At 46.9% G+C, this 25,757-nt stretch overlaps 1 protein-coding gene across 4 annotated transcripts in view; it reads right to left on the reverse strand.

Moving 5' to 3' along the window:
• Window positions 1-8,544: 8,544 nt before the first annotated feature.
• ino80 (INO80 complex ATPase subunit) overlaps window positions 8,545-25,757 on the reverse strand; it is a 170,710-nt gene continuing 153,497 nt past the window's right edge. For 2 of the 4 annotated variants that reach the window (XM_055641071.1, XM_055641069.1), the window contains exons 33-36: window positions 17,384-17,557; window positions 14,381-14,534; window positions 13,564-13,776; window positions 8,545-8,797 (exon numbers count right to left, since the gene is read on the reverse strand). In XM_055641071.1, coding sequence (XP_055497046.1) covers window positions 8,577-8,797; window positions 13,564-13,776; window positions 14,381-14,534; window positions 17,384-17,557 — 762 coding nt within the window. In that variant the 3' untranslated portion in view covers window positions 8,545-8,576. Of the gene's footprint in view, window positions 8,798-13,563; window positions 13,777-14,380; window positions 14,535-17,383; window positions 17,561-25,757 lie in introns of all 4 variants that reach the window. The other 2 variants (XM_055641070.1, XM_055641068.1) reach the window with 1 other exon arrangement.

Here is a 25,757-nt window from a genome sequence, read left to right on the forward strand (position 1 = left end):
GTGGGAAGTTTGCAAAATTGGAAACAATAAATACGAGATCGCGTTGGAGGGACTTTTTCTGCATGATTTCAGCGACGATCCTGACTGGAGCAGATTCTTCTTCTTCAAAACAGTTGACAATTAATTTTATCTTTTCAAAATTTGCAGCATAGTAGAGTACAGCTGCGAGCCATGTACCCCACCTAGTCAAAACAGGCTGAGGAGGTAGCGCAATCTCGGGTGCCATTTCCTTGAACAACTGCACACGTGACGGTGCTTTGAGGAAGATTTTCTTGACATTGGAAACTAGGCGATCGACATTTGGAAACAAGCTACATATGTGCTTGGCAATTCTATGGAGTCCGTGAGCTAAGCATGCCAAATGCAACATTTTGGGGAATAAAACTTTAAGAGCACAAGCAGCTTTTTTCATGTACAGAGCTGCACCAGTCACAAACAAAAGAACATTCTCGTGTTTTATACCCAGTACAGCAAGTGAAGATGTAAACTGAGCAATAGTTGAGCTGTTTGACTTCTGCAATACTTCCGATGTCAACAAATACTCCTTTGATGGTTGACCTGCCTCCACTGTACCGATGACCACATTGGCAACATATCTCCCCACAGCATCGGTTGTCTCGTCTATTGAGATCCATATTTTATTGCATGCAACTTCATCTCTAATTTTCTGCACAACAATGTTGAAGTTGCTGTCAACATAATTTTTCCGTAATGATGACTCGCTCGGTATATGTTCCTCTGTGTATTTCTCTAAAAAACCTCAGAGAGATTTGTTTTCCAATTTCCACAGTGGAATTCCAGCATCAATGAATGCTTTGCACAAATCACTCGAAAACTCAGATTTGCGACTGGAGCCAGCAGTAAATGTTGTGAGGAGACAAGCTTCCGTATTTCCTATCTTCAGTTTCTCTGCCGCCGACTTGTGTTTAGCTGTCTGTACATGCTGGGAGACAGAATATTTCTTCTCATGATTCACTGCTTTCTCCCATGCTTTGCAAAACAGCACACAGTTGTCTGTAGAGAATGTATCACTCCTCTCCACTCTCACCAAATCGTTCAGTTTTTTACAAGGCATTGACTTGACTTTAGGCATTTTGATGCTTGCAGAGGTAGATCCTACAGGAGCGGGGACGCAGATGTCTACAGGCAGGCCAAGTACAAGCTGAGAAGAGGAATCAGAGCTGCCAAGGAAAGGTACTCTGAGAAGTTGAGGAGCAAGTTCTCAGCAAGCCCTTCTTCAGTGTGGAAGGGCTTGCAGGTAATCACAAGCTGCAAAAGGAAAAACCCCCGCTCCTTGGGCAATCGTCAGCTGACCAACGACCTGAACGAGTTCTACTGCAGGTTCGATAAACAGAAACTTAACCCTGGTATCCCCACACCCCCTCCCCAACCAACACTTCACACGTACTCACAGCCTGACTCCAGTTTGCAAAGACTGGACCCCTTCCCCCGCACCCCTCTCCAATCACCACTTACAGCCGGGTTTCGCCCCGGCAGTGTAAATTTTCTTGTGTTACGTCAAAATGGCGGAAAAAAAAGTCTGATTTAGGCACTCAATTGTGAAAAAGGCATTATCTTCCTGATATCATCAAAAAACGCATGGTAAGGCACATGGCAAAGTCCTGGCTCTAGTTATGACTAATGAAATAATTGGAACCCCTGTGGTGATAGAATGTTTTTGTAGAATAGTATCTAACAAAAGTAAACAAAAGTTACTTACTTCACAGTATGACTGTTGGCTAATTCTGCTTGGAACTGATGAGCAGTTTACTGCAGCCATCTCTCCATGATATCATGCAATATAGTCTCTTGAAGCAAACCTGCAAAGTCTGTAACTTTTAGTTTTTCCTTTAATTTCCCTCTAATTTAATTTCTTCGACACTCGTCCACGTACTGGGATATTTTGATCCGAGTCCCCTCCCACTCACCAACAATGTCACCCCACTTATGTTCTTTGCCCTTCCTGATGGATTGGGCAAAGGGTTCTACAAAGCACACAAACACAAGACAGGGGAGAGAGGGCAATACTGCTTGAATCCAGTGCTGATGGGGAAGCTCTCTGTTTCCCACCCATTGATTTCGGCCACATTATCAATATCGGTATAGTGCAGTTGGATGCAGATCCCGATATCCTTCCCAGGGACCATTTTGGAGAGCGAGGGCATCATGTGCGTGTGCGACATCCTGTTGAGGGCCTTCTCCTGGTCCAAGCTGACCAGGCAAGCGCCCATCCCTCATAGGTGATGGTATCCCTGAGCAGTGCCTGGCTGCCCAAGATTTTCCTGCCAGGTACAGCACAGGTTTGGGTCACCTGTCCCAGAACAAGCTTAACTGTCCTGGGCCTCCTCCATGGCCAGAGTGAGCACCACCGGAAATTGGAGGAGCAGCACCTCACATTCCGCTTGGGCAATCTGCACCCTAGTGGCATAAACATTGACTTCTCCAATTTCCGGTAGCCCTTGCTGTCGCCTCCCCTTCTCAGCTCTCCCTTAGCCCTCTGGCTCCTCCTCTTCCTTTCTTCTCCCCACCCCCCTACATCAGTCTGAAGAAGGGTTTCGGCCCGAAACTTTGCCTATTTCCTTTGCTCCCTAGATGCTGCTGCACCCGCTGAGTTTCTCCAGCATTTTTGTCTACCTTCGATTTTCCAGCATCTGCAGTTCATTCGTAAACGATTAACCTGGTTGGTGATGGCCTTGGACAGGATCTTCTAGGTCGCATTTAGCAGAGAGATGGTGCTCCAACTCTTGGCGTCTTGCCTCTCCTCTTTCTGCTTGTCGATGAGGGCAATGACATCTTTCCTCATGGAGTCTGACATGTTGCCAGCCAGAATCATACCATTGCACACTTTCAGCATGCCCGGGGCCTACCCAATCCCACAGAGCCCAGTACAACGCAGCCATCGCTTCTGGGAGTTTTGATTCAAATGAATGGATCTAGCCAGTCAGCTCCTCCAGGGTCAGTGGTTAGCCCAGCGTGCAGTCCTCCAAGATAGAGAACTGGACGTTCCGGGAGGCTATGCTGCCTGTGGCCCTTCTGAAATACATACCTACCTCAATGACAGGAAGCCTGAGGAGGCAGTGGTCAGAGGAGATCACCGACGTGACATCGAGTGTCTGACCTTGATGGCCTTCGACGTGAAGAGGAAGTCTATCCGGTACCAGCCCGAGTCGTTCGGAATCGACCAGATGAATTGTGACTGCAACCTGCCTACAAGTTTGGCAAAGGCATCGCACAGCTTTACGGCTTTGATCGTCTCTATCAGGAGGTGCTATCCAGTCTGTTGCCAGCACCCGCAGTTTGTCCAGAACATTGCTAGTAGCGGTGGGAGATGGGCATCTGCTTATTCCGCATGGGCGAGGCATATACATGAATCAGAGCGGAGATGACAGTACATTACACCCACCACGATGAGACCCCCCCCCCCCCCCCCTCCTCCCGCCATCCACCCCCCAGACTTCAGTGATCGAAAGCTGCCTCCTCGCAACAGGATCCCCAGGCTGGAAGTGCAACAGCATTGCCCCTGACCATACTGGCCACCATCATAACCACCACCGATAGATGCAGAGATGTGTCAGCCCACACTCCTGCAAATGAACTCGCATCGGCATTGGTGGTGGCAAAGCGTTGATACATTGCACTGTTCACTTTCAATGCACAGGTTTAATGATGTTGGTTTTTATCTCCATTGTAATCTTGGAGTTTACAGTCATTTGTCCTGAACCCGCATACCCACCATTGTAGCAGTTTCCACACTCAGCTTCCCCAGGTAGAGCGCCCTCTCTGGCAACACGGGGTGGTGTTGCTGGGGGATCGTTCCTGGTTCTCCGAGAGCTCGACACCGTCCGTCTCCCAGACCTGGGATGCGTCGAGCAGTTCACCGTTCCCGGAGCTGGGGGCCGCGGTCTCTGCACAGCTCCCAATCTCCCGTGACGGCCATATTTGTCCCCTCACACAGGCCTGTCAGTTGGCTGTCTTTCTCCTTCCTGACCTCTGCATTGTTCCGTTCCTCTGTCCACGTCGCCAACTTCATCCTCAGACAAGGAGAAGTTGCTGCCATCAGTCTGTGGCAGAGTCCTTTTCTTGCCAATGCGGTTCTCAGCCTTTGTTTCTTTTTTGACGTCTTTTCTGTGGCTTTTTCCCCGTCTTGTCCACTTCACCACTGTCTGCCACGCCCCTTCTTGTTTTCTCCCAACTCCCTCTCCCTCCCAGAACACCTGGTGGTCCATAACTGGGGTTTGGGAGCTTGAGTTATCCTTGGTGTCTGCTCTGGTCTTGGTGGTGGTGCGGGGTGTGTCAACATCCCTGAAGCTGTTGTTGCCAGCTGGCCCTCTTGTTGCCTGTGCATAGGTGCAGGTTCATTTAGGGCAGGGCCTAGAAAGTTGGCCTGCTTCCCAGCGACGGTTGTAACACTTGCTTTCTTTGCAGTCCTTGGACCCGTGGCCTTCCTGCTTGTACTGCACTACATCGCCACATTTGATGCAGTTGTGATAGACTCCCTGTGGAATCATAACCCCTTCCACCCCGGTTCCCTCTGATAGTGATGGGGGGGGGGGGGGGGGCAGAGTCTCCGAAGGATGATGCATCCTTTATCAACCAACCTCAGCTTCCCCCTCACCTGGCACTTGCTGGCCCAGATCCCAAACAGATCCTTTGTACCGACACAGCTTCCTATTCCCTTAACATAATGAGCCACGGCGGCGAGGACATTCGTGACTGACATGTGGGTGGAACATGAGTACTGTAACCACAAGTCCCTTCTGGGTGGGAAATGTGCACTTTGACTACACCTTCAGCAGTGACAGTGGGGCCACATTCCCTTTCTCCCAGAGGTCCTGGAGCAGCTTCTGCCATTCCATAGAAACATAGAAAATAGGTGCAGGAGGAGGCCATTCGGCCCTTCGAGCCAGCACCGCCATTCATTGTGATCATGGCTGATCGTCCCAATCAATAACCCGTGGCTGCCTTCTCCCCATATCCCTTGATTCCACCAGCCCCTAGAGCTCTATCTAACTCCCTCTTAAATCCATCCAGTGACTTGGCCTCCACTGCCCTCTGTGGCAGGGAATTCCACAAATTCACAACTCTCTGGGTGAAAAAGTGTTTTCTCACCTCAGGCTTAAATGGCCTCCCCTTTATTCTAAGACGGTGGCCCCTGGTTCTGGACTCGCCCAACATTGGGAACATTTTTTCCTGCATCTAGCTTGTCCAGTCCTTTTATATGTTTCTATAAGATAACCCCTCATCCTTGTAAACTCCAGTGAATACAAGCCTAGTCTTTTCAATCTTTCCTCATATGACAGTCCCGCCATCCCAGGGATCAATCTCGTGAACCTACGCTGCACTGCTTCAATCACAAGGATACGGAGACCAAAACTGTACACAATACTCCAGATGTGGTCTCACCAGAGCCCTATACAACTGCAGAAGAACCTCTCTACTCCTATACCTCTACTCCTCTACTCCCGTCGGATGTTTGAAGGTAAAGTTGAAGTATCTGTAACCCGGGAAATTCTGGGGGCAGAAGTCCATGGCCTCAAATCTGCTCTTCCCCAGCATGCCATCCTTGAGGAATAGGTCCCTGGTGAAGGGGCTCTCCTCGCTCAAGTCCTTTACCATCACATTCAACATGTTCTGAATCCCCAGTCCTCCTCATGCACTCAAAGCCGCAGCCATCCTGCTTGAAGCAAAACGCCGAGCTGGAAAGGGGTATGAGATTGGCCCCCCAATCAGCATGAATCTGCCTCCGACTAAGATGAATTGATAGAGAACCGAAACTAAACTACTGAGACTCCAGCCAAAAGGCCAAGAAGATTCTATGTCTTTCAAATTACGGCCTAATTAGTCAGCAGCCTGAAGTTATTCAGTTGTTACCCACTTTGAGAATCAATCTTAACATGCGCTTTCTTGCGTGACATGGCAGAGCCGTTACATTGACTCTTTCAAATTACACATCAATTTCCCCCGCTGCTGTGGTCTTGTCGACCTTCCTCCATTACATACTAGGCTAGACTTCACATGTGTGGATTCCCACACATCCAGGTTTTTAGTGGAGAGCCTAGAAAATGAGGAAGAAGGGTTTTGGCCCGAAACGTTGCCTATTCCCTTCGCTCCATAGATGCTGCTGCACCCGCTGAGTTTCTCCAGCAATTTTGTCTACCTACAAAATGAGTACCCCAGTCAGTGGGAAAACAGTGAACTCGATTAAAATAGGTTCTTTATAAAAATGATGTCTGCTAGAAATTAGATTGGAAGCAATCTGTGCACACAGCCGGACTGTTCCATTCCCGCCTGTTGCCTTGGATGAGCCCAGGTATTGATCATGGTCCTTGATTCACACCAGGGTCTGGACTGGCCGGTTGAGTCCTCAAACTGAGCCACATCAGGAAGTGCTGAAGCCCTATTTCACAGTCAAGCTTACTTCAAGAAACATAAACCACCACCAGTTCATTAGACACTTTGATTTTATTCTGACACAGTTGTACCTGAATCAGTCTTGCTAAAGTGAACACAAATTGTGTGATTTTGTTAACTGATTGCATTAAGTTATGGGGGGTGCAGTAAAATAAATCAGTTAACCTACCCAGTGTCAAGTTGGTAGGGGAAGAACCGATTGAGAGAACTCGCATTGTATACATTGCACGGTTAAACCCCTCAGACCCCTCCTCCATGTATCCTTCTCAAACATTCTCCATCTTGTTCCCTGGGCTACAAGTTGAATCTTTGCACAGGCCAATAAGGAATTGAAAAAAAGTTTCCCTGACTCAGTTTATGGTCTGTGCAACATTCAAAGCAAGGTGTTGGGTCTTAAACAGAACATGAGAGGTTTGGAATAAAGAGAGTGGCAATGTGTGTATAGCTTGAGACCAGAGTAAACTCACTCTGAGTGCTCAAGGATCTCCAGGCCCTTCCACCTTAACAGACAACGTTCTACACTTGGACAAAGGCCTCCGAGAGGAAAGTGCCTTCCCATGAAGATTCCTTACGATGTATGAACTGGGAAGAAATGGAATGTAATCTCAAGTATGGGGCTACAGGCGATGTGATTTTAGTGTGAATGTCCTTTGGACACTCTAAAGCTAAGCACTTTCAGAGGATTAATTCTGTTCAGGGTTTAGAAAGGCAAACGGCAGCAGAATTTACATGGGGGAGGGGTAGTGACGAGGGCTGTTTGCAGCCGTACAAGCAGGACGATGTCTTCTAAATTATACATCGAATCTTTCAACAGATCCATTCCACAAGATGGAAAAACTAGCCTGGCGGCCTACCAGGGATGAAAGGCAACACCGAGGGTGGCAAGTGAGAGCACTGAAGGTTCAAATGAACAGCAACATTCCCTGCATATGCTCCACAGATTCTAACATCCATATAAAATATCTCCTTTAAAAATTGCGTATATTCTTTTCGTGAAAAAAGCAAAGGAACAAGCGGGATTTTTTTTTTTTTTTTTTTAAAACAGAGTGCGGGAGAGCAAATCAGGTGGATATGACACCAGAGAAAGTGGGTGGAATACAGGGATGGGAACAACAGAGAAGGGCGGAGGAGAAAATAATGGGGAGAGAGGCACCCGCACCAGAGCCTGTACGCAACTGGAGGCAAAGCAGTGACACAGTGGAGCCTGGGCACATTTGGACCTTTGGTGCTTTCTGTGCACAGCTTGCCCCTTCCCACTGGCGTGCAGGAGAGGTTAGGGACCTCTGGGATAATCTGCAGAAATCAGTCCATGATGAACTATGTTGGAATGCCAGGCAGCAGCACGGTGCTAGGGAATTGCCCTCCATGTATCTGTAGTGACTGGGCTCCATCCTCTAGCCTTTACAAAGACTTGTCATCAGTCTGGAAGTTCCCAATCAGACCACTGCACCGCACAGTGTGCATTTTTACAGCTGCAAATACACAGAGGGCGTGTTGTTGTATGAAAGGGACAGACGATGACCATGTCAGACCTCAATGCACATTGCTTGCCAACGCTCTGTGGCATACATTCGGCATCCACTCCCAGCTGCTGGAGGGGATAACAGCACCACTAAGCAGATGACACTCGTAGCTGTTGCAACAAGTGGAAAGGAGGAGGCATGGAGGAGGGCACAAGGCAAATGATGCTTCAGTTCTCAAGGGGCACTGGCGAGCGCCTTTGCAAATTAAACACATGGACCTCAGAATGTTTACCTTTCAGCACTGGACACTAGTAAAAATTCACACGCATACAATCTCTCCATAAAATTACTATTCATCACTCAACTGGATTCTCACCAGCATCTGTCGGGTTAGTAAAAGATAGCAGTTTCTGTTTGATTTTTTTTCCTTTTTTTGTACATATTTACAAGTTCATCTATAAAAAAATAGCACATTCAAAAAAAAAACAAACAAAGATTCTGTGCTCTCGTGGTAAACATTATGTACACATCATTCAGAGGAAAAGGCTTTTCCATGATTTTGCTTATTAGGCTTCTTAAACTTTAAACCCTTACATGTGAAAGTTATTGACACCCCACTCCCCCTCCCACTCCATACAATCAAGCCCTCTTCGCCTCCCCACCCACCCCCACCCCTCCCCTCCCACAGCCTGCTGCTTGAGGTTACCGGCCCCCGGCTGCCGGAGGCGGAACCAGACTCCTGCTGCACTTCTTGCCGGGGGATGGCGAAGGCGTGCTCGTGTCGGTCGGAGTTTGCGGAGTTCCTGGGACGCTGTTGGACAGGCTGTGGGGGGAGCCCATGGGAGAGGTGCTCATCAATGCGAACGTGTTGCTGCTTGCTGGCCGGGAGAGAGGCGACTGTCCGGGGCCACCACACGCCACGCCTGGGGAGCCAAGAGAGAACACGGGAACAGTAAGTAAGTAAGTAAGTTTATTGGCCAAGTATTCATATACAAGGAATTTGCCTTAGTGCTCTGCCCTCAAATATCAAGATGACTATGTCAGTCAGCACAGTTCAAAGCAACCAGAATTAAAATACAAATCTTCAGTGTTGTCAAGAATTCACTGACCAAAACGAGGGATGGCCATGCTAGAAATCTCACCCTTAATCTCAAGCCATCCCCCACTTTCACCTCATTCACGACCTTTTTTACTCGTGGACATTTTTCATCATGCTAGAAAAAACGACCCGACCCACTTGATGCCACGAGTACCTACGACTAGCATCACGGCCTGCTACGACCTCGTGACGACCATGCTGCGAGTACGAGTCAAGGGCAAACTCGGCAGAGGTCGTGAATTAGGTTGTGAAAGTGGGACAGGCCCCATAACAAAGCTCCATCTCCACTCTATTAAACGGGTGCAGAATGATGCTCACTTTGCCCTGTCCATTTTACAATGTGCTATACTCCTCAGTCACTCCCAGAGCAGGTACAAAATAACTTATTCTTGGACTGATTCTCCTGCTTATTCTGTCCCCTGAAACATTCCCAGACTGTTAGATTTTTGAGATACAGCATGGGAACAGGCCCTTCAGCCCACCAACCAGCGATCACCCTTTACACAAACACTGGGGACAATTTAGAATTTTACCTAAGCTCATTAACGTACAAAGCTGTAGGTCTTTGGAGAGTGGAAGAAAACCAAACCAACCAGAGAAAACCACATGGTCACAGGGAGAAAGTACAAACTCCATACAGAAAGCAACTGTGGTCAGGATCGAGCACGGGTCTCTGGTGCGACAAGGCAGCACCTCTACGGCTGCACAATTGTGGCACCCGAGACCAAGTACAATACAGTAAAGCTTCCTTTATACTTTGCTATTAAACACTCCCAGGATGGGAACAAGTCAGGTTAGTGATACAGCTCCGTGTTTAAGAAGGAACTGCAGATGCTGGAAAATCAAAATGCTGGAGAAACTCAGCGGGTGCAGCAGCATCTATGGAGCGAAGGAAATAGGCAACATTTCGGGCCAAAACCCTTCTTCAGACCCTAGTGATACAGCTCCCCCTCCAGAGTGCCATTAATTATGGCGAAGAAAGGGCTAGAAACAACTACTGATGGGGCTGAATGAAAGGTGAAAGTAGAAACATTAAAACAGATCTTTTGCTCTGAATTTTCTTATGATCTGTAAATATTTTGTAACATTACAGTAGCCTAGCTAATTTGACACAGAACCTTTACTGGCAGAATAAGCTGAAAATATTGTGTCATGACCTTAAAATTAACTTGCGGTCAAAGACTTCAGAAAATGGAAGATCTCCCACAGGCAGTCTCCCAGTTTGAATTACTGTTGGTTGTTACAGGTGCACCAGCTAAAATAGCACGTGCTTGATTTTCACTCTGACATTAATAACACACCAGTGCATGCAATCTCACCTTCATGAAAGGTGATACTTAATGAAAACCATTTTAAAGTATGAAGATAAGTTACATTGATTCAGTCTGCCATCTTTACACATGGTCAACAGGCAATTAACCATCTGTTTTGATTTCTCTAACTTCAAGTAACCCTCAAGGGTCTGTCCCACTTACGTGCCCTTGGCACACAAATTACGCGACCTCGTGGTCACGTTGAGCCGAGACGGTCCAGCGAAGGTTGTGCGCGATTCCATGCGTACGCACAGCCGTCTGGAGCGCGTGACGTCATTTGAAGATGGACACAAAGCTGGAGTAACTCAGCGGGACAGGCAGCATCTCTGGAGAGAAGGTGCTGTTGAAGGTGAGACGTTGCGTCGCGCCAGGGTCTTGGGCCTGTCCCACTTTGGCCGTCAGTTCCGCGACAGGCCGTTGGCGCGCGAAGATTTAGTTCACTGCAAGAATTTCGGAGCGCGGCGCGATGTCGGGACCGGCCCCGCACAACTCCATACCCCTCCGCGTTTCTAAGTGGGACCGGCCCCGCGCGGCCATACGGTGCCCATACGACTCAAGCGACCACGAGGTCGCGTAATTTGCGAGCCAAGGACACGTAAGTGGGACATGCCCTTTACTTACCCTCTCTCTCCGTTCCTCCCCCACCCTAGTTCTCCGACGAGTTTCACTGTCCTCCTGATTAATTTTACTGATTGTGTGCCTCGTTGTCACCTTCCCCTCAGCCAACAATGAACCATTCTACATTTCCTTGATCATCGCCTGTTTAGAAATACAATGACTAACCGTACACTGCTTCTATTGTACACACTAGGGACAATTTACAGAAGGCAATTAACCTACAAACCTGCATATCTTTCGAATATGGGAGCACCTGGAGAAAACCCACATGACTTCAGGGAGAACATACAAACACAGAACATGCAGACAGCACCCATTGTCATGGGTCTACTTCCGCCTCTACTTCCTGAGAAGATTACGGAGAGTCGGTTTGTCAAGGAGGACTCTCACTAACTTCTACAGGTGCACAATAGAGAGCATGCTGACCAGTTGCATCGTGGCTTGGTTCAACAATCTGAGCGCCCAGGAGCGGAAAAGACTACAAAAGGTTGTAAACACTGCCCAGTCCATCATCGGCTCTGACCTCCCTACCATCGAGGAGATCTATCGCAGTCGCTGCCTCAAAAAGGCTGGCAGTATCATCAAGTACCCACACCATCCTGGCCACACACTCATCTCCCCGCTACCTTCAGGTAGAAGGTACAGGAGCCTGAAGACTGCAACGTCCAGGTTCAGAAACAGCTTCTTCCCCATATTTGTATAATGGTATATGGACACACTGATCTGTTCTGTATTCATGCCTTCTATAATTCTGTTGTGCTGATGCAAAGCAAGAATGTCATCGTCCTATCTGCAACACATGACAATGAACTCCCTTGAATCTTGATCCAACCCAGGACTCTGGCGCTATAAGGCAGCAACTCTACCATCGCTCCATTGTGCCACCCACAATAAATGTATTTCTTAATCTATAATTATAGCTATGCCCTCTAGTGTTGGACATTTCCACCATAGGAAAATGCTTTTGACTGTCCACCCCATCCATGCCTTTCATAATTTTATACACTTCTATCAAGTCTACCCTAAACCTCTGTCATTCCAGAGAAAACAATCCAAGTCTATCCATCTCTCCATGTCGCTGAAACCCTCCGATCCTGCAGCATTCTGGTAAACCTCCTCTGCACCCTCTCCAAAGACTCCACATCTCGCCCGTAATAGGGCGACCAGGAGTACACACAATACTCCAAATGTGGAGTAAGCCAGAGTTGCCTCATCACTTCCTTATATTTAATATCCACGGCAATGAAGGCAAGTATACCATACGCCTCCTTTACCACCATATCTACTTGTGCTGCCACCTTCAGCGAGCTATAAACTTGAACTTCAAGAGCCCTCTGCACGCGAGTATTCAGCGTTTTTCCATTAAGTGTATCATTGCTCCTTAGATTCAATCTCCCAAAGTGCAACATCTTGCATGTGTACGCATTAAACTCCCTCTGCCCATTTCTGCAGCTGATCTATAACATGCTGCATTTTATGCCAGCCTTCCACACTGTCTGCAACTCCTCTAATGTTGGTGTCGTTACCAAACGTATTCACCAGGCTACAATTATGTCCAGGTCATGTATATATGTATCACAAACAGAAGAGGTTCCAGCACAGATCCCTGTGGAACTTACAATGGAGATGAGGAGCAATTTATTTAGCCAGAGGGTGAGGAATCTGTAGAATTCATTCCACAGACAGCTGTAAAGGCCAAGCCATTGGGTATTTCTAAAGTGGAGATTGATAGGTTCTTGGTTAGTAAAGGGCCTGTCCCACTTTCACGACCTCTGCCGAGTTTGCCCTTGACTCGTACTCGCAGCATGGTCGTCATGAGGTCGTAGGAGGTCGTGATGCTAGTCGTAGGTACTCGTGACATCAAGTAGGTCGGGGCGTTTATCTAGCCCAATGAAAAATGTCCACGAGTAAAAAAGGTTGTGAATTAGGTCGTGAAAGTGGGACAGGCCCTTAAGGGTGTGAAAGGTCCCAGGGAGAAGCCAGAGGAGTGGGGTTGAAGGGCAAAAAATAGATCAGCCATGATTGATTGGCAGAGTAGACCAGATGGGCCAAATGACCTAATTCAGCTTCTGTATCTTATGGTCCACTGGTCTCGGACATCCTGCCAGAAAACGCACATTCCACTGCAACCTTCTGTCTTCTATGAACAAACCATATGACCGAGTCATGGTGAATTTCTTCCATCTTAATCTTCTGGATCAGACATCTTAATCTTCTGGATGAGAGGCCTATTCAAAAGCCACTAAAATCCATGTATACAACATCCATTCATTAATTTGGAGTGTTCTTGACTTTAGAAAATAGGGAAGACAATTGTCTTTGTATTGTAAGGCTCAGTGTCCACAGTTCTTCAAGATTAAATTGGACATGACAAGAGAACTGCACACACCAAGTAATAGTGCCAGCTCCTGAAACTAATTTAATGGGGGGGGGGGGGTGAATACCATCCCATTAAGTTAACACAGATATACCCCTCAGGGAGTACCTCAGACATGCAGTTGTTTCATCATTCTGAGCCACAGTGACCAAACCCACTCTGTAACAAGCCATTACAGATGATTGATCAAGGCAGATGACGTGGGGTTATTAAAGGGAGAGTTTGTTCCCACTGAGCCAAAGTTGACATGTACATTGGTCCTATTCAGCATTTGGCTCTTACCTTTGGACACACTGTACCCGAATGCTGCATATGCAGCAGCTGAGGCTGCTGCTGCCCCTGCCCTGGCTCCTGCCATCGCCGCAGCACTACCAGCAGTGGACTTCCTTGCTCGATTCTTCCCTGAACTCTTTGAAGTGTGCCCCGATCCTTTTGGGCGTCCCCTGCCCCTGCCTGAAGCCCCCATGCTGGAACCAGACTTGTCTTGCAAAACACCTGCAAAGTAAACACATCAATGCATCACCAACTGCAATATCCAATTCAGTCCAGGATTCCACCGTGGTGCCGAGCTGAGGAGCTGAATACCGTGCAGAGCCAGAAGCCAACTTCAGTCCCCAATAGATGGTGGAAAAGACTTTTGCCTTTCCCACATTATGCCATCCTCTATTATTCAAAGTTAGTGCCCGCCCCTCTCACCCAATCTTTCTTTGCCACTACACACAAATACACTGACATTTGTATAGAATGGCCAGCAGGATATGAGAAAACAATTCACCAAGTGCTGAGGGGAAGATTACAAATTGACACTTTGGACTGATATCACAGCTGAATTGTTCTCCGGCCTCCCATTAATCCCCAGCTGCTAATCCTATTTATAACCACAGGCTCGAGTGGTACAAAGAAATAAACAGGAAACTGCACAATTAAACAGTAAGGGTGACAATCGCTGCCCTGGGTGACTCAAAGTCACGCAACACCACCAGAGTTTAGTTCAAGGTTTCAAAATGACCAGCTCACTGCACCTGGCTACATTTTGGGCCACACATTTGGTAGAAGGATCGGTTACCGGACACAGTTAAGAGATGTCTCAATGCCATACCGTTCATGTGGTCCGAAGTTGAGCCGGCAACAGACACGGGAGAGTTGGTCGCTCGAGACTGCGAGGCTGATGTTGGGTCATCCACGATCACAAGGTCGCTGCTGCTTTCATCAGGTGCAATGGATCCCGTGTGCTGCTCACTGCTCATGGATATCTATGGGAACACAGAGACTGCAGGTTACACCACATGCTACTGACAATCCGTGTCCTTGCTCCTTAGAGTTCCTCCACAGCATCATTGACACTGAGCGGCAAACTTACATACTGTGGCAACAGTATAGAAATAGAGGCGTCTACTTTGAGGAATTTGTAAGCATTAATAGAAGAGGAACAACATCAAGAAATGGCATTGTAGATCTAAGCTCCATGTTGCAGGGGCTCTTTATAGATGGGTCAAAAAATAAATTATCCCATGAACCTGGTCTTATTCTCAAACTACAACCACACACCAGCTTGATGGGGGAATGTTCCAATATAAGAAAGCAGACATCAGGTGAAATAATTCCACTTAAGCCAGAGGCAATGGATAATATATTACAGGTTGCTAATTCCACACTCCATGGTCAGGTGACTTGCTTGAAGAAGTCCCCAGCTTCCTCTTCAGTGAAAACCAAATGAAAATGGTGGCAAATATGATAGTGAGGCCAGGGCAGAGATGACGGACTTGATCTCAGTTATGAACATCTGAAGCAATGAATTCTCTTTCTATACTTGAGGAATTTGAAGAAGGACATCCTTGTGATTGAGGCAGTGCAGCATAGGTTCACGAGATTGATCCCTGGGATGGCGGGACTGTCATATGAGGAAAGATTGAAAAGACTAGGCTTGTATTCACTGGAGTTTAGAAGGATGAAGGGAATATCGTATAGAAACATATAAAATTATAAAAGGGCTGGACAAGCTGGATGCAGGATAAATGTTCCCAATGTTGGGCGAGTCCAGAACCAGGGGCCACAGTCTTAGAATAAAGGGGAGACCATTTAAGACTGAGGTGAGAAAAAACTTTTTCACCCAGAGACTTGTGAATTTGTGGAATTCCCTGCCACAGAGGGCAGTGGAGGCCAAATCACTGGATGGATTTAAGAGAGAGTTAGATAGAGCTCTAGGGGCTAGTGGAATCAAGGGATATGGGGAGAAGGTAGGTAGGCACGGGTTATTGATTGGGGACGATCAGCCATTATCGCAATGAATGGCGGTGCTGGCTCAAAAGGCCGAATGGCCTCCTCCTGCACCTAATTTCTATGTTTCTATTCCCTCTGTCTTTACTGTCTTTGCCTCATTAATTTTACTTCTTTACTCAGTAAACACTCTTTCTAATTTCTAATCCAGGATTGTTTGATTACAGAGGTTTTCAGTAGAGTCATGGAATCATACAGCATGAAAACAGGCCCTTCGGCCCAGCTTGCCTACACCGTCCAAAATGTCACATCTACACTAGTCCCACCCGCCAGCACTTGGCCCACATCCCTCTAAACCTATCCAACACATAAACCTGTCTAAATGTTTCAAAAAATGTTGCAAGTTTCCTGCTTCAACGACCTCCTCCGGCAGCTCGTTCCATACACCCACCACGCTTTGTGTAAAAAGGTTACCCCTCAGATTCCTATTAAATCTTTGCCCCCTCACCTTAAACCGATGTCATCTAGATTTTGTACACCTCTGTGAGATCACCCCTCATTCTCCTGCGCTCCAGAGAATAAAGTCCTAGCCTGTTCAGCCTCTCCCAATAGCTCAGGCCCTCGAATCCTGGCAACATGCTCGTAAATCTTCTCTGTGCCCTCTCCTGCTTGTCAACTTGGGTGGTGGGTGCATGGAACTAGCTACCAGAGAAGGTTGTTGAGGCAGGTAGTATCGCAACGTTCAAGAAACATTTAGACTGGTACGTGGCTAGAATAGGTTTAGAGGAGTATGGGCCAAACGGAGATAGATGGGACATGTTGGTCGGCACAGGCAAGTTGGGCCGAAGGGTCGGTACCCACTTGCTGCGTGACACCAACATCTTTCCTATAACATGGTGACCAGAACAGAACACAATACTGCAAACGTGGCCTCACCAATGTCCTATATAACTAACATGACCTCCTAACTTCTAAACTCAATACTCCTGAAGAAGGCCAATGTCAAGCCTTTCCAATGAGAAGAGTTCCAGAGTCAGTTGATGTGGGGATCGATATGAATAATTGATGTTATGTTGAAATCCCTATGTCACGTTGCATCCCCCCTTTAGTTGTTCCTTCCCCAGTTCAAATCTGGCCTCTTGATCAACCCAGAATTTACCTGCTCTACTATGGTCCTTTACGTAGCAATCTCTCTATTTGTCTTCTCTCATTTAAACAAGTTCTTTATCAAATTTAAATTCTGTTTCATAATGTGCCTGGGAGGGACCTGGAAACAAATTTAGACATATTAAAGGTTGATATTGTTGTGGTGGAGGCTTGCTCCAGCATTGGAAGTAGGGTTGCCATCTGTCCTGTATTAGTCGGGGCATCCTGTATATTGGTTTGTCCCGTACGGGACCGCCCTTGTCCTGCATTTGACTGCTGCTACTCGGGTCGAGGGGACTGTCGGGTCGGAGCGGCGTGTCCGGCCCCCCACACCCGTCCCGACGTAGTGCAGCCCATGGAGTGCAGCAGCAGCGCAGCGCCTCGCCCGTGGCCCCGTTCGTCGGCAGCCGGCCAGCTGTCCGATCTTTGGGCCTTCGCTTACCGCCGACACCACCGCCCCTCCTTCTCACGGCCGATTATTGCTTCACGGGTTGGACGGGGCGCCGGAATTTGCGCGCAACGTCGCGCGGCCCGGGCCAAAACTCCTCAGCTGGCCCGCCGGCTGGGCTTTGTGTACAGTCCAGCACCCGGGACAACTCATCATTCACCCAGACACGGTCAAGTCGGTCAACGAATTGCCGTCGGGAATTTGTCCCGTATTTTGACCCTTTGTCCCTTATTTGGGAGAGAGAAAGTTGGCGACCCTAATTGGAAGGCTTGATTGTAGGAGCATCATTACCTCACTGTACGGGCTGGGCATAGCGGAGTCCACACTAATGAAAGACTCTTCTCCGTCTGCAGACATGTTTCCTGAGGACATGTTGGAGTTATCAGCAGATGCTAATGAGGGCGTTAACAGATTCCAGCCGTCTTTCCTCCTCTTTATTGCATTTTCATTATCCTCCTTCTTCTTCTGCTGAAAACAAACAGAATACATCAAAAATTGCATTGACCAGACACACCCAGTTATTACAGCAGCAGAGTACACTTACGAGTAAAACATAAGGTGCTGGAGGATGTCAGTAGGTCAGGCAGCATCTGTGGAGGAATTGACAGATGATGTTTCTGGTAAGGTCCCTTCTTTAGACTAATAGGACACAAGAAACTGCAGAATCTTGAGCAACATAGAAAATAGGTGCAGGAGTAGGCCATTTGCCCCTTCGAGCCATGGCTGATTATCTACAATGTACCCCGTTCCTGCTTTTTCCCCATATCCCTTGATTCCTTTAGCCCCGAGATCTAAATCTCACTCTCTTTTGAAAATGCGAATTGGCCTCCACTGCCTTCTGTGGCAGAGTATTCCACAGATTCACAACTCTTCGGGTGAAAAAGTTTTTCCTCATCTCAGTCCTAAATGTCCTACCCCTGATTCTTAATATAAAGTGTTGAGGGAAAACACAGTGCGTCAGGCAGCTGGGAATGCCCATTCCCTTCATTGATGCTACCTGACGTGCTGAGTTTTTCCAACACTTGATGGTACTTAAGATTTGATGGTACTTAAGATTCCAGCATCTGCAGTTTCTTGTATCTCTGTATCACATTTTGTAATTGGAACTACAAATGGTGAATCTGCCCTCACCCCCTTGTTGCAATTACCTTCTGACAGCAGTGTTATGGTACCTATCCCAGGTTAATGTGGATGGCAAGGCAGAAACATTACAAAGATCACAGGATCCTCTTTAACTGCAGGCAAAGCCTTAGAAAACTGGAGAATAGCCAATGTTGTTCTTTTGTTTAAGAAAGGAAATAGGGACAATTCAGGAAATTATAGGCCGGTGAACTTCACGTCAATGGTAGAGAAATTATTGGAAAATATTCTCCGGGACAGGATTTTGGTCATATTTGGAAAGGCATGAATTTATTAGGCAGAAGCGGCTTTATGCACAGGAGGTCACGTCTCACAAGCTTAATTGAGGAGATGACAAAAATGATTGAGGAGGATATTTTCTACATGGACTTGGTTTGATCATTAGGTAATGGTTGAGAGGTGTTTTTCTGACTGGAGATCTGAGACCAATGGTGTTCCACAAGGTTCAGTGCCGGCACCTCTTGGTGGTATAATATCTAAATGATGTCAAAGGTGGTCTGATTAGCAAATCTGCAGGTTATATATTAAATTTGGCAGAATTACAGACAGCGAGAAGGTTGCTAAAGAATACGGCAGGATGTTGATCAGTTCTAAATTTGAGGGGGAAAAGGGAGAGGGAATTTCATTCAGACAAGTGTGAGGTATTGCTAATGGTGGGTGGTTGAACATTTAAGAAGCATTCAGCTAAGACACCTGAATCAACAGGGAATAAGGGATATGGAGCTTGCACTGGCACATTACATTAGTTTGACTGCATTCATGAATATGAGCTGAATGGCCCGTTTCTGTGCTGCATTGTTCCATGTTCTACTTTGGGAGGTCAAACGCAAGGGGAAAGAATGCAGTGAATGGCAGCTTCCTTGAGCACTGAAGTACAGAGAGATCTTTTGTGTGCAAGACTTAAGGCCCTGTCTCACTTTCCCGAGTTACTCACGAACTCTCCCGAGTTTTCCCCTTGATTTGAACTCAGAGAATTACGGTAACAGACATTCGTAGGTACTTGGAGCTATTTTTTTTACTCGTGGACATTTTTAAACATGTTGAAAAAAGCGTCCCGACTTACCTGATGCCCCGAGTTCCTCCGGCATTACGAGCCGCTCCGAAATATCTACGGACTCCTACGAGCTCGCTACCGACATTACACAACATTCCCCAACATTCCCCGAGTTCGAATCAAGGGAGAGACTCGGGAGAGTTCGTGAGTAACTCGGGAAAGTGGAACAGGGCCATTAGTTCCCTTAAAGTGGCAACATAGGTTGGTAGAGGTGGCATTTGGCAAGCTTGCCCTCTGGTCAGAGATATGTGTGGAAATCATGTTACCGACCTATAAAACTTTAGTAAGTGTAGGAAGGAACTGCAGATGCTGGTTTAAATCAAAGGTAGACACAAAGTGGGTTTAAATCAAAGGTAGACACAAAGTGCTGGAGTAACTCAGCGGGACAGGCAGCATCTCAGGTCGAGAGCCTTCTTCAAACTGTAGTACGTCTACACTAGAAGTAGTATGTCCAGTTCTGGTTGCCACATTATAGAACCTTGGACCTGGCACCGACAGATAGGATTAGTTTAGACTGGATTATGAGCTGAATGGCCCATTTCTGAGCTGTGCTGTGTTATAATACCACACTGTGCTGCAAAATGAAATTATAGAAAGTAAAGCATTTCTATTATTAACCATAAATGAGGATTTCTGTTAAAAATGTTGGCAGGCAGACATCATCTGGGAGCTTCTCCAAATACCACTTTCCCGGGATGGGAAAACAATAAACTATTTTGGGAGCACCTGTACTCTCTATACCCTTCGGTGCATTTGACAGGACCACAAAGGGAGGCTGTAATCTGTGAGTCACTTGCATAGCATCTGACCTGATCTTTACGTTGACACTTAGTACTTGCAATCCTGAACTACCGATACCCCATCGGCATTCATTACAAGATAAGAATGAAATCACAAAGGGTTCAGGTCCCTTTGGCAAGGTCAGTGGGGTGGGAGATTGCAACCTTCACGTGGTCCGCCCTGTTTCGACGAATGCAATCAACCTGGTGTGCACAATCAAATAAGATCAAATAGAACAAGTTGTCCTACAACTTTAGGCTGTGCACGCCATACGCAAGGAGAAGAAGGCAAGGTCAGCATTCATTGGCAATTCCTTGGACTGAATGACATGTGAGAATATCTATCCCCACTCTTGTGGGACTAGAGTAGAAGGAATGGCAGGTTTCCTTCCCAGAAAGATAGTGGTGAATAGATGGGCTTTAACCACGATTAGTAATGACTGTCTCCTAGCTACCATGGTGGGATTTAAGCATATTCCTGGATCAACAATTCACCTCATTCCTATATTCCAAGGAATATCCAATGACTTATGTGACTGCCAGTGTGCGCACGCAAATGACATGACAGTAATTATTGTAAATGTGGGTGTTTGCGTATTGTGCAACTTATCTTTATACGTTTAGTTCCTTTAACGATAAGTGTCTGCATGTGTACACATATTAGGGGCAATAAGAGTGGGAACATGGGGTGAGTAATAGATCTGTGAAGTGTTTTGTTCCTTCAACGTGTAACCATGAAATGAACTTGCTGCAGCGAGCTGGGATGGATGCGACACTCAGTTTTATTAATTTTGGCAATCTGATCAGTGGCACTGATGAATAAATCATTGCCAGGAGATTACAGACATCATTACTGCACATGCAGCTGCAAAGGCTACATACCAGGATCAGGATTGACACCACTGCCCCAGAAAGAAGCCCGAGTGGCACTGGCAGAAAGAGATGTGGAATATGTTTGATGATGCCACGCAGGAGGGAGGAATGGTTGTAAAAAATCAGGTTAAGATGGAACCAACTGTTCAAGGGGAATGTTACAGACTAATTAATTATGGCAGGGATCTCGTGACAGTCTCAGCAGTGAAAAGATTCAATGACCTGTATTATCGAAAGACCAAACTGCACGTTGCCAGGTATTGCAGAAATGTGCTCATCTTTGTTGCAATAGGAAGAGTTCATGAGCTCTTGCTCACTGCAGTGTTTAAGGGATGTCAGATATTTCAAGCAGAGAAAGACAGAAGGCTGAGAGGTAATGGGCAGAGTTTGATAATCAGCCACTGTGGATACAGAGGAGCTGAACCTCACCAAGGACAAACTGAGATAAGGGACGAACAGAGAAACTGATGCTTGTTGGAAGACTGTATCATCATTTTGAAGACAGGCTATTTGAAGTTTCCAATTTTCAAATAAATTGTTAATTATTTCACCAAAAGCACCAATCTTCCCACAAATTTAAAGATGTGCCATGAAACAAGATTGATCTAGCATTAATACCGTTCCTGATTCTGGCTCAGTATTCTCAAGTGCTTCACATGCAACAGATCATTTCTGGTGCATTTGCTTTCCGGACCACTCACATTACGTTTAAATGTGAGTGGTCCGGAGGCAACATTCCCAGAGTCAGAGGGTCCTGAGCAAGCATGTGGGCAACATTTGGTGCTTTAATCTCATTTCCCATCCAAATGGCATCAATTCAGGATGCTGTACTCCCTCAACATCACACTGAGGTCGAGGGAAATATATAATCCATGTCACTGGCCAACTGATCAAGATCGTGAGTTTCTCATGGCAATATGAGAAACAATTTCCACTTCCCAGGCTGAAGGAAATAAGTCAGTGCACACTCACCACATCTCATTCACCATCTTGGCAGCAGCTGACTTATGTCACTAGGATGTTGATTAGATGAACAAAGGCACGCAAGTGCCTGGGACTAAAGCAAAAGCAAATCACACACCATTCTGTACAGTGGCTGCATGTTTGCTACAAAACTTGTAGTGGTGTGCTGGGCCAGGATGGGAATTCTAGATTGAAATCTAATGTGGGTTCATGCATATAATTGGAAGTGTGCCTGCAGAAGTTCGAGGATGGGATTAGCACATGAAGAGATTAAGAGGAGAAGTACAAAATATGAGGTAAATGAGGAGGTGGCAAAAGCGATTACAGAGGGTCGACCAGTGAAAGCTATTGAGGCATTTGATAAAGCCCCTCATGGTAGACTAATCTAGAGGATTAAGATGCATGGGATCCAGTGACATGGTTGTTTGGATTAAGAACTGTCTTACTTGTAGAAGATAGCGTGTGGTGGTGTAAGGGTGATAATCTGCCAGGTGATTTACGACCGTTGGAATTCCATGAGGATGTGTGCTGGGGATTCTGTTATACAGATATACATCTAGGTCTACCACTGATTTTCCCGCAACTGGAGGTCCAGCACCACCTTTAATCCGGCACATTGGCCCGGTGAGGCGGTCGATCTCGACCTCATCAGGACTTCTGCGGTGATCGGTGGGTCGAATTTTCCCCCTGCGGCTGGAGTTTCGGCCCAGCCTCAGCCAGCAGATCCATTGCCTTCTGAGGCCAGCTTTGTAGGCCAATATCTCGGCCCCCCCCATGCCATGGTGTTAATCCAGGTGGACCCTTTGACTCCTCTCGGAGCCCGCAACTTCTGTTGGACCGGCAAAATGGGTAATTCAGAAAGGCTCTGGAACCAAGGGTGCTGGAAAATCGGTGGTGGTCTTGTATTAAGGACTTGGACATATATATAGACGAGTGGGTTTTCAAACGACACCAAATATGGTAGAGTTGCAGACCATGAGTACGGCTGTCAAAATATACAGCAGGATATAGATCAGCTGCGGAAGGTAACAGAGAAATGACAGGTGCAGTTTTACCAGAGCAAGTGAGAGGTATGGTACTTAGGAAGGTCGAATGCAAGGGGAAAATGTGCATTTAACGGCAAGACCCTTGGCAGCATTGATGTACCAAGAGATTTTGGGCTCTGTCCATAACTCCCTGACAGAGGCAACACGGTAGACACAGTGGTAAAGGTAGCATATGGTATGATTGCACTCCATTGAAGATATGAATCAAGAAGTCATGTTGCAGCATTATAGAACTATGGTTAGGCTGCAATTGGAGTGTTGTGTGCAGTTCTCGTTGCCCCATTACAAGAGTTGGCTTGAAGAGGGTACGGAAGAGATTGACCAGAATACTGCCGGTATTAGAGGATATTACCTATAAGGAGATGTTGCAAGAATTTAGAATGTTTTCTCTGGAACGTTAGAGGTTGAGGAGATTCCGTGATAGAAGTATATAAAATTATGAGAGGCAGTTAGAATTTTTTTTTATCCAGGGTGGATGTGCCAAGGACTAAAGGGCATAGCTTTAAGGCGAGAGAGACAAAATGTATAGGAGATGTGCAGGATAATTTTTTTGTACACCCAGAGAGTAGCGAGTGCCTTAACTCGCTGCCAGGAATGGTGATGGTGGCAGATGTGTCAGTTGCATTTAAGAGGCTTTAAGATAGGCACCTGAATGGAGGGATATAGGTTTTTAAGAAGGAACTGCAGATGCTGGAAAAGGTAGACAAAAGTGCTGGAGAAACTCAGCGGGTGCGGCAGCATCTATGGAGCGAAGGAAATAGGCAACGTTTTCGGGCCGAAACCCTTCTTCAGACTGATGGAGGGTGGGGGAGAAGAAAGGAAAAAGGAAGAGGAGGAGCTCGAGGGCTGAGGGAGTGCTGAGAAGGGGAGGATAGAGCAAGAGCAACCGGAAATTGGAGAATTCAATGTTTATGCCGCTAGGGTGCCGACTGCCCAAGCGAAATACGAGGTGCTGCTCCTCCAATTTCCTGTCGTTTCCGGTGGGATATAGGTCATGTGTAGGGAATGGTAAGTTTAAGTTGGCATCATGGTCGGCACGGACAGTGTGGGATGGAAGGACCTGTTGTTGTGCTGTAGTGTTCTATGTTGTAACTCCTTGACATTGGTACAGGCTGAATGGAAGTTGGAACTTAAACCATGCTCCAATACTTTGAATATTCCTCATCTCGGGTCAGGGCTCCACCTGGTGCTCAAATCCTGAACTGCTAAAGTTGATCCCATTAGCTCGATCCAATGCACTGCACTCTGTATCGTCAGTCAGCCTTCTGGAGAGCCTCTACAGGGAAGACAAAAATACACCATTCCTTGCACAAGTGGCTCAGTAGTGAAAGGCTGTATAAGGCACGGTGGCACGTCGGTAGAGTTGCTAATGCAGCGCCCAGGTTCGATCCTGACTACGGGTTGCGTCTGTACGGATTTTGTACGTTCTCCCCGTGACCTGCGTGGGTTTTCACCAAGATCTTCGGTTTCATCCCACACTCCAAAGACGGAGTCGTTAATTGGCTTGGTAAATGTAAAAATTGTCCCTAGTGGGTGTAGGGCGGTGTTAATGTGCGGGGATCGCTGGTCGGCCCGGACCACGGTGGGCCAAAGAGCCTGTTTCCGCGCTGTATCTCCAAACAAAACTAAACTAAAAGGCCTTAATCAATCTCTCTCAGGCTAAAGGTTGGCCATTTAGGACTGAGAAGATGAGAGACATATTGGGAATTTAAGTTTGCAGGTCTGTGGATAACTCAGTTTATTCCAGCCTTCGGATCTGCTTCAGTTGCACATAGAGCAAGCGCACTAGCAATTTGAAGCCAGTGGTATGGAAAGTCTCAGTGCACATAAATTCCCAGGCATCCTTTGGAATCGCCAGTCCCAGAGGAAAGTGATACTCAGTCAGCATAAATCCAAACTGAGGGTGACGTAGACTTTTGGACGCTGAGAAATTCTAGGATGTGAGAATTCGTAACAGAGTGAGCTCCCACCCACGACCTCACCGAGTGGCATGGAACACGCTGCCTTAAACCAGCTCTTATTTCACTCACATTTCCTTCTCAAACACGGTTTTCCTCTCGTAATTCCTTATTTGAATGCTACCCCATTACCATTTCCTAAATAAAAGATCCGAACCTTCTTACAGATCTGCAGTTCCCAGTTTTCTCCCTTTCCTTTCTTAAAAAGTGGGATAACATTTGCTACCTTGGAACCTGTGGGAACCAGTCTGGAATTTTGGAACACGGCAACCAGTGACTTTATTCAGACCATCCTTAAAACTCTGGTATACCAGTCATCAGTTTCTTGCCGAAGATAGACACAAAAAGCTGTAGTAACTCAGCGGGACAGGCAGCACCTCCGGAGAGAAGGAATGGGTGATTGAAGAAGGGAGTCGACCCGAAATGTCACCCGTTCCTTCTCTCCAGAGATGCTGCCTGTCCCGCTGAGGCTTCAGAGAGCCCTCTGGAATGTCAAAGGTTGTGGAGATAACAGAAGCATATGCATTTATGAGATGCACAGACAGTGTAGATAGTAAGAACCTTTCTCTCCGAGGGTGAAAATGTCCAACATTAGAGGGCATAGCTACGTGACAGGGGGAAAGTTAAATGGAGACGTGTGGGGCAAGTTGTCTTTTTACACTGAGATCAGTGGCGGCCTGGATGGAGGCAGGTATGATGGTGATGTTCAAGAGGCTTTTAGATAGCCACCTGGAAGTGCAGGGAATAGAGGGATATTGATCATGTATAGGCAAAGCAAGCGCTGTCTGCGGAGGGCGCTCAGCATCACCAAGGACTGCTCTCACCCCAACCATGGACTGTTTACCCTCCTAC

Source organism: Leucoraja erinacea, chromosome 9 (assembly GCF_028641065.1).
Source record: "Leucoraja erinacea ecotype New England chromosome 9, Leri_hhj_1, whole genome shotgun sequence".
In the NCBI taxonomy this organism is placed as follows: domain Eukaryota; kingdom Metazoa; phylum Chordata; class Chondrichthyes; order Rajiformes; family Rajidae; genus Leucoraja; species Leucoraja erinaceus.